The 18074-nt window shown below is 45.6% G+C and overlaps 1 protein-coding gene across 1 annotated transcript in view; it reads left to right on the top strand.

The window, feature by feature from the left end:
- Nucleotides 1–18074, top strand: part of camkmt (calmodulin-lysine N-methyltransferase) — a gene marked incomplete at its 5' end in the record, with an annotated part of 108162 nt that overhangs the window by 87497 nt on the left and 2591 nt on the right. The window contains 3 exons of the mRNA XM_080507200.1: nucleotides 1827–1901; nucleotides 8222–8285; nucleotides 10156–10287. Of these exons, the coding sequence (XP_080363326.1) occupies nucleotides 1827–1901; nucleotides 8222–8285; nucleotides 10156–10287 (271 nt within the window). The remainder of the gene's footprint in view (nucleotides 1–1826; nucleotides 1902–8221; nucleotides 8286–10155; nucleotides 10288–18074) is intronic.

Raw genomic sequence — 18074 nt, forward strand, 5'->3', positions numbered from 1 at the left:
ACATTTCTGGGGACTGAAAATGTGCCGGGTTAAAGTGCAAACCATTGTGTGCATTAATGCAGCCATATGTTTTAAAGGGATTTACAAAAGGGGCTTTACGGTGTCTTAGGTGCTCTTCGTCTATTATTAGTGCGCAGGTATGACAGATTTTTCTCACTGTATGGAAATCCTGGAGGAGATATGGATATTGTGAAACGTGACAGCTGATGCGTGACACTCTCCGCTTGAAGGAGCGTATGTGAAGTCACTGAGCCAACTTCAGACGCATAGCATCTGGTGTCACAAGTCGTACTTCAGATAAAGTCACGGTGCAGATTTGACCTTGATGAAACGTCGTCTTTTCAGGAAATTCATTTTCAAGTGTCAGATTCATTTTGCAAAAATACAATTCTGTGAGTGTGAACCGTTGCAAGGAGGATATTAAAGGAAAAATGGACCCGTTTGAAAAGGATTCCTCACCCAGGAACTATTGAAGGAACTTTCTAGTAACACACACACACACACACACACACACTCACACAGTCACACTTCACACTCAAAGACAGACTAAAACATGCTTAATTGTTGTGCCTGTCTCAAAAAAGGCATTTTTCCACCGACTGCCTGTTTTGCTCGCCTTCCTCTCCTCTCCGCTCCGTCTCTCGCTCCTGCACACTAAGTGAGTGGAAGATGGAGTGAAAAAGTAAACGTATAATTAGGCTACATTACTTTGATTGTTTTCTTTTCAGATTATGCCTGCTGTCATCTCTGCGCTGCAAGAGAGGGCGAAGGGCACGATGTGATTGTACAAGGGGATGGCTAGGGAGGGGCACGGTGTGTGATGGTGTCTGCACATTCATGCATGTGTGTGTGCGTGCGTGTGTGTGCGTGTGCAGAGGCCTCCCGCTGTGAATTGAGATTGTGTTTCTAGCGAGGCCTAATGTTTTGTTTACTGAGTGTTAATAATGCCTAATTAATAATCCCCCAATCTGCCTGGCAGTGTGAAAGAGAGGGATGGAAAATGGTGTGGAAAAAGAGACGGGAGAGAAACGCTCGGCTCCCCTCAAAGCAGGCGGCGGCGGCCGAACCCGATAACGGCGAAGCAAGAACGTACCACGCAAACTTCAGAAGACTTTATCGTATTTCTAACTGTCTTTGCAAAATGAGGGACTGAAAGCTGAGGAAGACATGAGTAAAGTTTTAACCGTGGTGGTCAAAGAGGAAACCAGACAACGGCAACAACATGACTCTGGCTTCACTGTGTTGACTTGAAATGTGATCGCTCGTACTTGTCGTACCTCCAAATGATCTAGTTATTCTCATGCTTAATGATATTTAACTTTTTTTTTTAAGGCAATTTTAATGAGAGTTAAGGTGTATAGGAAGGATTTCCTGGGAAAAAATACAACCTCTCGGTGGGAGTTGATGGTGTGTGTGTGTGTGTGTGTGTGTGTGTGTGTGTGTGTGTGTGTGTGTGTGTGTGTGTGTGTGTGTGTGTGTGTGTGTGTGTGTGTGTGTGTGTGTGTGTGTGTGTGTGTGTGTGTGTGTGTGTGTGTTCACATGGTATAAATGTCAAGTGTCTGAAGCGTCCTGTCTTTACCTCACAGAGGACATGCCTCCCCTCTCGCTGGGTCTCTACTAAAGCGGAAAAACAGCGGGTGTCAGAGAGAGAGAGGGAGACAGAGAGAGAGAGAGAGAGAGAGAGAGAGAGAGAGAGAGAGAGAGAGAGGTGTCAGTGGAACAGAAGTGGAAAAAAATAAAAATAATATATATATAAAAACACGTCCAAATCTTTAGCTCAATGTGGCGTTTCTCCTGTGACTGTCTCTTTCACGTGTGTGTTACAGGGTGGTGAGGTGGGACTGTGAGATGGACATTTCAGCATTGGAGGGCCACTTCGATGTCATCATGTGTGCGGACTGGTGAGCACACACACACACACACACACACACACACACACACACACACACACACACACACACACACACACACACACACACACACACACACACACACACCCACACACTGAGGCGTACCGATTTACCTCTGCATGTGTGTCCATGACATTAATTTTCACTTTTGCATGACAGTCCTCACGCGGCCCCCCACCGGCCCCTGGACCTTCCCCTGCCTCGTCCACATGCTCACACGCACACACGCATACATACGCTCCGGCGCCGGCCTGCCTCCATTTTACACCAAATTGCCTCGTTTTCATGCTTGGTGTCCCAGCAAATGGATGACTTAGGCAAATTGCAAATAATTGCGCCTTGACAAGGAAGGAGACTCTCTAAGATAAAGAAAGAGTTGAGGGTGGAGGGAGGGAGGAGTCGAAATGGAGATGGAAATGGAGAAATGGAGCAACATAAACATAACAATTAGCCCATCGTTCATTGAAATGTAGATCTTGAGACCAATCAGGAATTACATAGTATTTTATCACTCAAGTGTACAGTGTGAGAAAAGAGGCAAACCATGCCCAATGCCATGCAAGAGTAAATATGAAGAAAGGTAAGAATTATCCATGAAAGATTGTGAATTGTCCGTAAAGAATCACAAAATTCTTTTTTGCTCTCCTTCATAGCAGGAATTTGAAAGTGTTTGTGTGTTTTGCCCTTTGCTGACTGTCGTACTCTGTATCATTGGGGAGCATTTACATGTTTATTTGACATTTGCCCATCAAATACAAAAAAAAAAAAAAAAAAAAGTCCATCTGTTATATCTCGGGAGGTTTTTCCATTTCTTATTGTAGTGGGAACGTGTCAGGTAAGTGAACGTCTGTCCTCAATCAGGAGCAGTTTGTTTTCTTCTCGTTTCATTAGTGAAGGCCACTGAAGAGCTTTATTTACTTATTTATTAAATGGGTTGTATGTATGCATTTATAACAACTTTTCGCAAAAACCACTCACCCGAATTGCATAAAATTTCCAGGGATGGTTTTGTCATCATCCAAAGCACCAATCGATTAGATGTTGGGACGTTAGCGGCTCACCGCTTTCGAATAAATCCCCTAAAAAACTGCAAAAAAAAAAAAAACATACAAAGGGGATGGGTGAGGCACTTCGGGGTGGAGATCGAAGGAGATCAGTGTCTGCTGCCATGGAGACCGATATGCGCTAACGGCGATGCTAACTGGGTTTCGCAAACAAATGTGGCGTTTGGCGACGGTTTGCGCTCTACCGAGTGACGCTCTAGTTTTATTCATGCGTCTCCCCTCGGGCTCCTCGGGGAAGCTCAACACAGTTCGGCCTAAAGCTGACGAGCGCTTCTCGACGCTCCGGCGGCGTTGCACCCCACAGGGAGAATGTGCAGCCTAAAACTGGCAATATTCCATCGTGAGGCGAGAGTGGAAACAATTACAATGCTGCGGAAATGTGCGGCCGTGCTACACTTCACTAAAATTGCACATTTCCAAGGAGCCTTGAGTCAAAGTGCCGGCGTGGAGGCATCAGCTCTTTCTTCCGAGCCGTAAACTTTTCCAGGTGAGCGAGCGGTGGCATTTACGCTTCACATTACTCACATGGTCACGTGCACGTGCACGCACTCCCCGACACAGATGGACGAGCCGGTTGGTTGCGGCAAAAAAGCACTTGAGTGTATCTTTCTGCACCAGTGTGTGCATGTGCGCTAAGTGCAGCATTAGCAAACACCGTTATCATTATTTTAATGTCACGGTCATTACAAGTAATAGTCAGGTACAACACCCGGAGAGAGAAAAAGAGCACACAGCTAATAGAGGATATTTTACGGCGGACCGGTATATATGCACATGTTTGTATGGAGATAGTGTGAGAATGGAATAAGCCGCAAGTCGGGTTTGTCTCCATTTGTCTCCCCTGTATGTCGCGGGACGGACATTTTCCCTGCTATCTCTCCCGCGCGGTGTGTACGCGAGTGAGTGGCTGTGTGATAATTGCAGTGGCGGTGGTTGAAAGAGTGATGGCTGACCGATTAATGGGCGCGTCATTGTGATGATCACCTGCGAAAAGGTCAACAACGCAACTTCCACTCCGATTAATTGTAGCTCCTACCGGCAGCGGTGGACGCCACCGCTGGGAAGAGACGAGAGACGGGCAGCAAGAAAAGGTGAAGAGTTTGATGGTTTTGCCGGCGGCCATCTTTGAATATTCTGCACGCGCGGTCGGTCGGCTACGCTGCCGCAGCCCGTCATTGTTCCGGCGCTTCCCACAAAGTTATGGGACCGCACCACTCAAATGAGATTCCGTGACCTGCCTCATGCAACGGCTGAGAATAATGGAAGCAGAGGTCTGAAGTCAGCGTTTGTACGCAATTTGGCCAAATCAGTGTCGCTGCTGGCAGAAATACTGCCACAGGTCACCATCCGTCCGTCCAGCCATCCGTCTACTCCTCCGCCGCTTTCATCTGTCTCTCATTTTTCTTTCGGTTCACCTCTATATGCCTCTCTTCCCTCTTTCTCTTTTCGGTCCTTGTTCATATCGACTTCCCTCGTCCTTCCCCGTGTTCCTATGTACAGAGTGTAGGCAGTAGGCCTTGCTACAAAAATAAAAATACAAAATTGTGAAAGATGAGGGGAAAGCTTGTGATCAAAAGAGAATTCTGAAAGCAGAAAAAAAACATCATTCACTTTGTACTTATTTAGTCCCACTGTAATGTTGTTTAACGCGTGGGTCTACGAGGCACCGACGAGGATTTCTGTCCAACGTGAAACCAGGACAAACCTGGTGGTCATGTCATGGCGGTGGGAGATATCGCGTGCCCACCAAAAGTGACTCATAGGAGTGGCAGTTGGTTGCAATAATGTGGTGTGCCCCCTCATATTTCTGTGTTTGTGTTCGTCTGGCAGACGGAGAAAGACAGGGATTCCTGCAGTGGGCATGTGGGTGGCGAGGAATCTTTGGCTGGGATGTTGGGATGTCTGTCTTCTCCAAGAGCTGTGCATGTGTGGCCAATGAGATAAAGCCCTGTTTGTGTGTGTGTGTGTGTGTGTGTGTGTGTGTGTGTGTGTGTGTGTGTGTGTGTGAGAGAGAGAGAGAGAGAGTTTATTTGTGTAAATACACTTTTCTCTCTTTCTCTGCCCTTTCCGTCTTCATGACCTGCATTATGTCACTTTTGTTCTGTATGTCAGACTCATGCTGCAACCCTAAAGTGTTAAATGTTTATATACTAATCTACTTTCTTTTCTTTTAGCAAACGCGTCGTCGCTGTTGATAAAGTTGATCAAATTATCGCAGCAACACTTTGCCTCTGGTAACATGAGAATTAGAGAGCATTTGGCGCTGGACAACAGTTTGGGGATCAACCGTCTTTTTAAAAGGGTGAAGGTTAACACATTTAGCACATTACACTTCACGGCTTTGTCATGCTGTTATTGTGTTGTTTTATTTCTTTATTTCTCAAGTAGCTTCGTTTCGACGTGGCAGTACATGTGGTGAGAGATAATAATGTAAATTGCCTCAAAATAGCAACGGAAATATGAAATCTGTTGTGAAAAGAAAAATGTTAGAATAGAACAAAAAACTGTTTATTGAAGTAATTCATATCTGTGTTCCAAAATGTGTTATATGGTTTAAATTAGACAGAATTTTTTTTTTTTTTTCATGGTTGAGACATGGGTGCCGACCAGTAAGAACCCAAAAACCTATCAAAATGCACGCTCTTCGTCGTGTGCACAGATGCGTTGTGTTTTAAAAGCATGAAAATTGTAAACCTAACTTGGGGAAACTGGCCTGAATGATGTCATTTGTTTCCAGTCTCACCCCTGCAGCCTTGACGACATCCTATACCCTCACATACGTGTGGAAGCGGACAAATATAGCAACAGCGCTCTTTGCACAAACCCAAACACTCACACTCACACACACATATACACACACATACGCCCGCTTTGCACTTTGACCTCTGGTCTGTATTGACTGGAGTTCACTGGGCTGTCCCGGTAAGGAGGGGCCGGCGTGAGACAATAGGCCTCCGACTGTCTGGGTGAGTTGGAGGTGACCTTAAAGGGGAAGCCCACTCAATTTGGGAGTCTATAACTGCCATAGTCAAACACCATGAAACCGTGAACGCCGGTTAAAAGGGTGAAGCAGACTGTGAGATGTCCAAATTGATCACAGTGACATGAGAACTGACCGGTTTTAGGCTCGTATGGAGGGGAAAAATAAAACATGCCATGAAGTAAACAAGTAACACCGTTCATATACTTTTATTGAAATTGAAGGAAAATAACATAAAGCTAAAGTGTGTTGGTGCTTTACAGCTTTTGTCGGGTGTTGGTTGAGGCACTGACGTGGCTCTAAAATGCACCAAAGCAAAAGATTAAAAGACAAATGTCGCTTTCAGAAATATTTAGCTCTGTAAAGCCTTTGTCATTACCTGCAGCAGCTTGTTTTTTCTCTCTCGCCCCGTGGCCTCTGAATGGCCCCCTGTCCCCCCGTTGGCCTCGGTGTGTGTGCGAGCGTTTGCGTTTCAGCCGTCGCCTCCGCCCAGCAAGCTCACTTCCTTGTTTTCCCTGCCACTCACTTTCCTGTGAACTGATATCTGTGGCAAAATAAACCAAACAGAAACCTCTCACCTTTCAAGTCAAATAAACTCCACACCTCTGCCTGGATGTGGTAGAAAAATAAACTTACACGTGCGTAGCGCACATCCTGGTTTCGCTCACAACTTCGGAGCCGCGCTCCTCGGAAATTCTCCAACTGTGTGACTTTTAATGGATGAACGCGCAAACGCAGCAGTGGCATCTGCGTGTGTTTATGAGTGGCGATGCAGATGCTGCTTGTCTTTTCCTGGGATCAGAGGATTTTGGATGATTTTTTTTGTCAAGAGGTCAGACGGTGTGATTGGAAGGTGGCGTCCAGATTGCCTCTCCACCGGCCAGTTGGACGGATGTGCAGGATTATGTCAAATCTGCACTGTATTGCTGCATTTTAGTCAAATTACCCCACTGTCATCTGTGATAATAGGTACACACACACACACACACACACACACACACACACACACACACACACACACACACACACTGTCAGTGGACTACTTACTTATGTAATTGATTACATTTTGCGATTGTGGGTTGATTGACAGGTGTTTTGAATGAGTAGAGCCGATTTGGACTTCACAGTGTGTGTGTGCGTGTGTGTGTGCGTGTGTGTGTGTGTGTGTGTGTGTGTGTGTGTGTGTGTGTGTGTGTGTGTGTGTGTGTGTGTGTGTGTGTGTGTGTGTGTGTGTGTGTGTGTGTGCGCGTGTGTGTGTGTGTGGTCATTCGAGGCTTTTCAAATTGGAGAATGAAAATAAATTGAGTAATAAAAGGAATCCCCCTGAGCAAAAATAATTCCCGCTGCTGCTTTAAGTGTCAAATCCACTGCAGTTTGCAATAATGTTATGTAATATAAGTAAGGATTTTTTTTGTTTTCATGAAGTCTAACAACTAAAATTCACGTCTTTAGCTCCTCCCACTTATTGTTTCTGGCTCATGGGCCCAAATTATTTCTAAGAATCTAACTTTATGTTGATTCATGTACACTGGAGAAAGAATGCAGGATCTCAGGTGACCAATTTAAGATGCTGGTTTACAGCAGAAGCGAGACTTCAGCCGTCGCCTGCAAACAAATTCTGGTGTTTTGGGGGGGTTTTTTTCCTCCATTTTTTGTTCTCAGCCAGGTTCTTCTACCTTCAACTTTAAACATGTATTCAATAAAGTCAATAAAAAAAAGATAATCTGAGATTTTTGAAACAATGTAGACAAAGAATACTTGAGTTTTATCGTTTCTGACATGTCAGGATTAAAAAACACAATTCTTAGCATTTGTGAAACATCTAAAAAGTTCTTCCACAAAAACGTAAAAATTCAGCAAGTGTGTTTCCCTCTAAACTAATTATTTGTGGTTCTTCTAGGGGGCTGTCGATTTTCATATATCATTATGCAAGCCTTTTTTTTGCATACACTCCTGGTATCGATCCCGGCCTCTCAGTGAAAGTGTGCATGTCTACACCGGAGCGTGTTTACTGTAGGTGATGCTATCTGTGCGCGTTGGCTTTTCTCCTGCTCTGCATTCCTCTCGCCCGCCTCCGAGGCGAACGGCCACAGAAACTCGGCAGCAAACATAAAAAAGGAAGAGCATCTTACTCATGCAAATTGTTTTTCTCCCCTTCCTGTTGGCGGATTTATTTGTAAACAAAGGAAAAATAAATAGCCTGCCGCTTTATCTGCTGCTGCTATCGTACGAAACGCATTCTAACCCGACTCTCCCTCTCCTCTCAGTTTGTTTCTCGACCAGTACAGAGCCAGCCTGGTTGATGCCATAAGGAGATTACTGCGACCCAACGTAAGTGTGTGCGCCGGCGTTTCGCCGCGGTGTGTCTACTGTATATCTCTGTGCTTATCCCTTTTCCGCTAAACCACCTCCCTCTCTCCTCAATCATAATTAGGCTTTGCCCCAAGCCCTATACACACTAATAGTCTGACAGGATTAATATCATGTAATGCTTTAATGCTTATTATAAGCAACTTCAATGCATTGCTCTGATCTCTGCCTCCCTCTTCCCTTCCCTTCCCTTAATCATAAATCCGAGGCAACTTCTCCCTTTTGGCCTCCCGATAAGACCCCACGCTGCGACAGCCAAAGCAAATGGGGGAGAAAAAAGCAAAAGGCTGGAAGAGATAGGGTTGAGATTTCTATTCATCTGAGGGAAGAGGGGTGCATTTTAAGTATAGAGGCCAGCCTGGTATGGGGAATATCTGTTTATTAAAAAGCGGGGACGATGGCAGAGAAGGGAAGGAGATAGGAAGGAGGAGGAGGAGGTGGAGAAGTGAGGAGGAAGGGCGGGCGGAGGCAAACAGGGAGGATCAAGAATGTGAATAAGAAAACTAGTTTAACTTATTGACCGCAATTCGTGCGATTGATTCCCTTTAAACTCTTAAAATCTTTAGACTCTTGCTCTACACGTTTGTGCAAATTTTAGTTTAATGTCCCGAATTTCTTAAAATGCAGGTATTGTCGCCGGGGACCAATACCTGTTCCGTTTTTATACAACGTGTGTCCATGACGTTGTTAGATTGACTCCGTGAACTTTCACCATAACGCCTGACACAGGTTTGAAACCCAGTTGTGGCAGAAAAGTGCTTACCAGCAAAAAAACAAAACAAAAAAACAAACTCTCGGAGACTCCAGTGGCGACGCTGTCAAAATGAGGGACGTGACATCTGGCCGTTGTTGTACATCTGTGCGTTAAGTCTGCCTTCGTGTCTCCCTCCCTTTAATCCAGCGGAGATAATTCCGGGGCTAATATGATTTGAGTGTCGGCCATCAGACCGCCGCTGCCACAACAAGCTTTGCCAAATATTTAATAATTTGCTAAGCTGATTAAACAATTAACAAAGCAATTAATTCTCCCATCTAATGGCACTAATTTGTTGTTTCTGACAAAGGTGGCCCATCCGGTGGGCCGGATCCCCTTAATCAGCTGATTAGTGCCGACAGGAATTTTGTCCGTTTGTTTTGCTTTTGTTGCGTTTTTTTTTAGTCAGAGAGTCGGGTTCGAGGGGGGAAATGCTACCGAACATCCAGATGAGAAATCCTCTATCAAACGGAGTGGTCCTGCTGCGCCCGCTGTCTTTGTGTCGTCTCAGCCCGCGTGTTGTCATTGTGAACGCCATTGTGTGCGTCTCGCCGTGCGCGCGCGACTGTGCGAGCGTTCCTCTTTGCTCCGTTTAATTAAAACAATAATAACACGATCAACATGAAATAAAAACCAAAGCTGAAGGATTTCAAAGAAACTTTGAACCTGTCTGTAATCCTCTTAGCATTTTCCGGGACGTCTGCGATGCGTGTGCGCCGACGCACGCCTTCCTTCCTTCGCTCACACGCGCCGATATCGACACTTCAAGCAGACAATCCCTCATAAACCGAACACAGTCACACCTGCATGCGTGTTCGTTTTTACAGGTTTGATCGGATTAGCTTTTACTTTGTGCTTTCGGTTTAGTTTATCATCTAATATGTACCTTCAGGGTAAAAAAACAAAAAAAAATACAAAAAATCAGCATGTGCAGAATTTCCTCCTCTTTGTGTTCAAAAGCTAAACAAATGGATGTTGAAAGAGAAGTGAGAGAATGTGCAAAGTGTCCCACAGATAGTCTTCTGGACTATAATCTCCCACTTGTCCGGCCTCATCGTCGTCCTGTTTCCCGTTCAGGGCACGGCGCTGGTGTTCGCTCCACTCCGCGGTGAAACTCTGCCACTGTTCTGTCGGTTGGCGCAGCAGGCCGGACTCTGCGTGTCTCAACACCAGCAGTACGACGCTCAGGTCTGGGAAGTTCACATGAAGGTAGGAAATATGAGTTGCGTCACTCCAATCCACTGAACACACGTCCAACATCCCCGATACCTATGGCGAGCGTCAGAATTGCGACACGTTTGTGATGTTTTTTGTAGGATTTGATGTTAAAGGTGTGTTTTCTTTAGTGAGGACTTGAGGCTGAGAGTGTAAATACACAGACCACTCACTTATCCAAGGTACAGTTTGTGTCTACATTTGTTTACACGTTTGAACATAATCCCAGTTGACCCCGGTTACACCCTGGGAAGGTCACCAGTCCATCACAGGCCAAACGCAGAGTAACGGACAGACACACTCTCATGAACATACAGTTACAGACAGTAACAGACAGTTTTAGACTCACAGTTTAACCTCAAACAATGCAAACATGCAAACTCGACACAAAAAAAGCCCCCCGAGACCATCCTCTACCTGGAGATGATCTGTGAAACACGAGCGCTACCCACAGCCTCACACTCCCTGTGCAAAGACTCCATTTCAAACAATTATCACACATCTCATAAAGACCATATGTGATTACACTGACATGTCCAATATATATAATCTTTATGAGTCGAGACAAAGTGGCCCTGTGATGGACTGGAGACACAGAGCTGCAGCAGGATCGGAGCCGTCCCTTACCAGGATTGAACACAACTGTCGTGGAGCTTTACATATTTTATTTTTCACATTTTTCACACAACAGTTTCATTCATTGATCATCTGCATTTCTTTGAAGCGTCGTTGAACTGATTCAATCCTTGTCTCGGGCTCAGCCATCCAGCATTTGCTTTATTTGTATTTCTCCCTCACTTTTTCTGTCGTATACTGTACATATGTTGAGCACGGGAGGTCAGTCCTGTTCCGGAAGAGCGCTTTGAATTTCACCAATGTCTCTGTGTCCTATAATCCCACTCTACCCATGCTCAGGTTGGACTGGAACCAGTCTCAGCCGTCAGAGGCGAAAAGGTACACCTGGACAGGTCTCCAGCCTGTTGCATGGCTTACACAGAAAGACACTGACACACAGATTCACACCGTCAGTCAATCTGAAGGCGTTACTTATTGCATAAGCTTTAAATAACGGGAGGAACCGCTTATCATTTATTTGCGTAGTATTTTATATAAGTTGGAACTGCATGGAAAAAACACAGAAAATTTAATGTTTTAAACGTCGGACAAAGTCCACACTCTACAACTATCTACACTTCTGATTCCATTAAAACTTCAGTGAAAACCTAGTGAAGGCTGTTTCTTTCTCTCCGTAGAAATGTGCAGACTTATTTGTCCCCTGTCTCAGTAATGACTCGCAGATTAGCCTGTTGTTTGATAGACACATCAGAGAGGTAAAACAAGCCGCTTTAACTTATCACTGTGGAAATGAGAGAACGAAGGAGAGAAACGAAAGGAAAGGAGGAGAGAGAAGGGAAAAAAAAAAAAAAAAAAGGCGCTACCGAAAAAGCACGCGAGTGGGCTATGTGAAAAGAAGTGGTGTCCAGCTGTTAACTCCATTACACACACAGTTACAGAAGAACAGGACAGCACGGCGCGGGCTAAATTGGTGCACGCACGTTCACCTACACCGGCGGGAGAATTGGTCAGACCTGCCATTAAAGTGCCTGTTAAAGTGGCCTGAACCTCGGCAAGCCAAATCTCGCTCCTCGTCTCCACCTTTTCCTTTTATAAATTCACCGTTCCCCGACGTACCCGTGAACAGTCTCCAGCGCTTTGTCCACCCGAATCCCTCTGGCTCTGGAGTCGTTCAACGCCGCGTGTTGCGCAAGGTGCGCCTCGACAGAGAAAACCGACTCAATCCAGAGCGGCCTCGTCTTTTACCATCGCAAACCTGGGACCGGGGTACATATTAAGCAGGCGCCCGTGTGCACGAGTGCAAAACCACTTATACACCCTGCAGGAAAAGGTTTGAACAGGTTGAGTGGACTTCTCGCACATTGAAGGTTGTGTGTGACTCACAGAGACACACTGATGGTTTATTCTACAAATCAAACTTACGGTCGTGGAGGAGTTGTTTCTGACCCGCAAGAGAGCGGACGGTAAACAGCTGTATATCCTCTAACCGTCACCAGTTGCCACAGGTAACAGTTAAAACTCTCCACTGCTCAATATTGAATGGTTTTGATTGGTAACACTAACTCACACTGCCAACATTACCAAGCTAGTTTGTTGATAATAGGGTCGACAGCCAAATCCAGAAATAAGTCAGAGGCACTAGTAGCAGCAGGAGCTTGACTCAGACCGGCAGTGTGATAAATGCATGTTTTTGAAAATCGGGATTTAAATAAACCCCAGAGAAAACTCACACATGAGGAAAGGCTTTCACTATGAGTCCAGAGAGCGAACCACCGCACCGCCGTGCAGTCTCGTCTTTGACCATCTGAAACATGTATTCTTTCAATATTTTACATTCCTATTGTTATCGGCTGCGTTGTGATGAAGTGGTTCGCACTGTCTCCTCAAAACGCCGCATTCGAAGCCTTCCTGTGTCGGTGTTTGCTGTATGTTTGTTCATTTGTTTCCCAGGAAGGTTTTGTTGGCTAGATTGGTGACTCTACGCCGGGTTTGAGTTTGATTGCATGTGTGAACGTTTGTTGGGTGTGATTTCCGTGTGATGGACGAGCAACGTGTCCAACGTGTCCAGGCTCCAGCTCCCGGACGAGGAGAATCCTCCTCCGACACAGAAGACGAATGAATTTATAAAATATATTTCTTCCAGCTGTTTCTCCTCTTTGAGATTAAATCTGCATTCATGTCTTGTAGTCAATCTGTTTAGACCTTGTGCATTGACATATTAATTGTCTTTTAAATGTTTAAATGTTTAAATTGATCTTGGGACAGCATGCAAAAACACAGAAAAAAAACCCAAAATGTTGTGTATTAAAATAAAACGCGCACACTCCATTCACACCGACCAGTAATTTCAGATAACCGGATAAACTCACAGGCATGTTTCTGGGCTGTAGGAGGAAACCGGAGGACCTGGAAAACAAAACAAAAAAAACCATGCTTTCATGGAGAGAACATGTAAACTGCACAAAGAAAGACCTGGCCCAAATGTGACCTTAACATATGAGGCGAAATAGTTTAAAATTTACAAGGGAAAACACCTTTTTTAAAGCCACTTATAAAGAAAAACATGGCTAATCAGGTGTAGTGAGTCAGCGCAGGACAATGTAAAACCTTGAAATGAAAGAAAGAGATAGAAAAGAGGGAAAGAAAAAGTTAGCATAGCAAAAAAAAAGAAAAAAAAAGCACCATTGGGATTAAAGTGGATGTTGTCATTGTCATAAATTGAAAAGAAATACAACTTTGTTTAAAAGGAGCTGTGGGGAGAATTGATTGGGCCTCAAGGCCACAGACTACAGTCACTGAATAATTCTGATGGTTCAGCACCTCAGATGCTGCACAAAATTGCCACTCAGACCTGTTTTAGTAATGAGAGCTGCTTCACAACAGCAAGTGTTCACGGCGAAAAGTGAAATTCAGACTAAAATTGATGTACAATAAAACATTTTAAAAAAGCATCGCCCTGAAATTATGCCCCCCCCCCCCCCCCCCCCCCCCCCTCTTTTCTTTGGAATTCAAGGGGAGTGTCAAACTGTTCGACTCACTCCTGACACACACACACACACACACACACACACACACACACACACACACACACACACACACACACACACACACACACACACTGGGGTCAGGTGGTGTGTGTGGATATCAGGACAAGTTGAAGTGCCCCCCTCACATCTGAAGGTGATTAAGTCTCCTCTGCTTATCTTCTGATGAACACTCTGAACAACCCCGGTGTGGTTTTGTATGTATGTGTGTGTGTGTGTGTACGTGCGTATGTGTGTGTGTTTCTACAGCGGTCAGTCAGCTGCACACACACACCCTCACATACACACCCTCACATCACACACCACACACTGTGAGCACAGCTAAGAAACAAGCCATATCACAATCCCACACAGACCAGACATCACTCAGACAGCATATTGGCGAGACATTACACACAAACACACACACACACCCCACATGATGATATCACTGCGAAACATACACTACCTCTGTGTGTGCGCGCACACACACGTACACACTTGCACACATCCAAATGAGCAGCTGCTACTCATTTGCACTACAGATTAGCTTTCTTGGTCGAGATTTGCTTGCAGCCGGCGGATCACAGAGGAAGAAAAATGCACATCAGAACCGTCAGCGGACCACACAGTATGGATTTTCTTTCACTGTGGCTTAAATAAATCAAAAACGTCTCCACCATAAGCCCCCTGTATGTATTCCGAGAAAAAAAAAACAAGTAAAACAAGTAAAACATGCTGACAATTTCAGCTAAATTAACTCATCTTTAATGTGTTTGAGTAGATTCTTTTAATTTACAGTTCATCTCTGCTATGGATCTTAACCTTTAATCCGTATTATCTCATTTAAAACAACAGAAGCCAACGAAAGCGCAAAGAGAAGTTTTAAATAAAAAAATTTTGTGTTTCCTTTTTTTTCTTGGCGATTTGAAGATGTTTTGCTCTCGAGGATTATGTGTAGTTTTCGGAAATATCAGTGCAATTTTAAACAACGGCTGAATGCAAGATGCAGAGAATAAAATAACCTGCAGGTCCGGTGGTAATTGGGTGGCTCAGGATCTTATCGGACGGATCGATCCCACAAATCGCATATTTACCTACTTTTACAACAAACATCCCTCTTCTAGACCATTTTATTCAACTTATGGTCTCACAGGGTCGAAGTCAATCCTTGCTGACTACGGGTGAAGACGGCATTACACACACACACACACACACACACTTTTGCAGTTGTGTTGCAACATAGAGTCTCCAATTACCATCAAACATGTTTTTGGACTGTGAGACGAAGACCAGAGAAAAACCTACAGACTGTAAGCACAGTGGGGGAAAAGTGCAAACTCTGCACAGGAAGGAGCCCGTCTGACTTATAACCATGGACAATTTTAAATAGGTGTATTTACAAATGAGATTAAACACACTACTAAAGTTAAATACATTAAAAATAACTCATTTATTCAAATGATTGAGAAAGCGATTAAAAACGCAAAGTAAAGAACATGAAAAGTTTCATATTTACCCAACATTCATAACCAGCATAGAATATACTGAGCTCCACGTGTTGTATAAGATTTCTACTAGAGTTCAGAGTCAGGAACGACCACAGCTGAAGCTGGAGCTGCACAATACTGAGGAAGTGGTGATAATGTTATGGTTGGTGGTGCACATGCTTGTCGTACAGTGGCAGGTGTCAACAGTGTGAAATCTGAAATTATCACCAGTTTTTTTTTTTTTGCTTAAATTGAAATATATTGTTATTTATTGTGAAGACACCTTCACTTGGTCTGTTTATAAACCGCCACAGCATCAGGTCATCTCACTGAGAGCTATCAAATAATACTTCCTCTAATGTCAGCATTGCAATAAACTCCACAGTATCATGCAATAACAACAATTCATGTGTTTTCTTCCATTTTTGAGATTTTCTTTCTTCTTCTTCCTTCTTCTTTTTTTTTTTCTTCTCAAAAGCTCTCGCATCTGGCCCTGCTGCTTTTCACCGTGTACTCCCAGTGGCAGCAGAATATTCTGGCTCTCCTCTGCGCTCCAGTTTGACACGTGTCAGATTTGTTTTTGTTTGGAATACATTGCGAGCCGTGGTGTTTGCTTTGCATGTGTTTGTGTGTGTGGAGAGAGAGAGAGAGAGAGGGCGAGAGAGAGAGAGAGAGAGAGAGAGAGAGAGAGAGCGAGAGAGAGAGAGATTTCAGCCTTTCTTTACGAATCTTCTGCAGACCTCTGGCTTGCTCCGCTGCAGTTTTACACACACAACACACACACACACACACACACACACACACACACACACACACACACACACACACAACACACACACACACACACACACACACACACACACACACACACACACACACACACACACACACACACGAGCGACTGAAGACAGCAGGCAGGCCCCAATGTGCAGCAGGAGTGTGTCTTAAAAAGTGTGTGTGTGTGTGTGTGTGTGTAAGTGTGTGTGTGTGTGTCTGTGTGTGTGTGAGGCATGCGCTGGGACGGGCAGACAGGGCCAGCGCGTTATCCTCTTATCCCCACTGTTGTGGAATAGAGAGGCAAGCAGCTGGAGGGACTGCAAGCAGCCTGATAATGCGGCACTATTTTCTAACCCGCCATCTTAATCTTGTTACTCAAATGGTTGTGAAGAGAGAGTCATGAATTTTAATTTCTCACAGACACACATGCACACACATCGGAGCGAGGGCGTGTACACATGTGTACACCCCCCCCCTCCCACCCCCATCCCCCCTCCCACCCCCATCCCCTCCCACCCCCCATCCCACACCCCCATCCCACACCCATCTCCCTCACATGCATAAAAAGTATCCCCACTGCGCCCTCACACTCACACTCTTCTTCATGGCTTCTCCCCCCCCCCCCCCCCCCGTCCTTCCCTGACATATCTGCCTTCGCCCTTCTCCGCTCTCCCTCCCTCGGCTCGCCTCTATCTTCCCATTTCCTCCATCACGACCCACTTCTCTATTATTCAAGCCTGTCCTTCTATCCTTTCCTTTTACTCATCTCTCCGTACCCCCCCCCACCCCCCCCAACCCAATCCCCTCGTTCTCTGTTTCCTAATCCTGCAGAGAGAGACCCCAGACATCCGGGTCATCCATCCCTCCCTTGTCTCAGAGCACCCCTCCTCCTCCTCCTCCTCCTCCTCCTCCTCCTCCTCCTCCTCCTCCTCCTCCTCCTCCTGTTTCCACCTTGTTCACTTTTTTCTCTTCCAGTCGACAAAAACTAGGAAGCAGAGAAATGGAGAGTACAAATGAGAGCAGGAGCGAGGGAGGCAGAAGCTGGTGCAAAAGTGGCAATAAAATAAATGACTTGCACCTTGGAAAAATGGGGGGGGGGTAAAAAAATAAATAAAAAGAGAAGATTGTGGGGGGGCGGAGGGGCGGAGGGGTGGAGGGTCGGGTTGAAGAGCCGATTTAGCCAGCCACCATGAAGCTGATTAGGCAGCCTGCGATCAGGAGGAACAGCTTTGCTTGTTAAACTTTTCACCTCTCGCGAGCGCTCAGCCCTCACCGTGTTTTCACCCCCCCCCCTTTTCTTCTTCCTCTTTTTCTATCCCTCCATCCCTCCATCTATCGCCTCCATGCTCCTTCTGCCTGATAGAATTTGAATGTGAATGCTGGCTGTGGTCCCTGTAGCAAGCTTAGCACGGGGTGGGGGGGTCTGCAGCTGCCCCTCCACGCCCATCTACCCACCCCCACCCCCCACCCCCGTGGGTCGCCTTCCACCACCCCCCTGCCACCTTCTCTGGGGGGGGTCACAGGTTCACCTCAGCGGCCGGTGCCTGGAGGGATGGCAACACGAGATAACATGCATGAAGGGCACTGGGGGGGGGGCCGGGGGGCGGGGGGGGGGGGAGGTGGTCTCAAGGAAAGAGAGGCAGATACAAGCAGTTTGTTCATTTTCAAGAAAAGAGGAAGAGGAATTAGTCAAAGTGAGGATGAGGGGAGCTGGCGTGGAGCCGCGATTTCACACTTTAAATGGATAAAGTGTGGGGAGGAAACCTGGGGGGGGAGGGTGAGGGGGGGGGTGGGGTCCCAAGGGAGAACATGAAGAAGAAACTTACAAAAATCTGCCATTTCACAGGTTTTACTCCTCGATAACTTTTTTCACTGTGATCTGATTTGTTTTCTTTACATTATGAAAAACAAAACA

The sequence above is a fragment of the Blennius ocellaris genome (genome assembly GCF_963422515.1).
Source record: "Blennius ocellaris genome assembly, chromosome: 13".
Lineage (NCBI taxonomy): Eukaryota > Metazoa > Chordata > Actinopteri > Blenniiformes > Blenniidae > Blennius > Blennius ocellaris.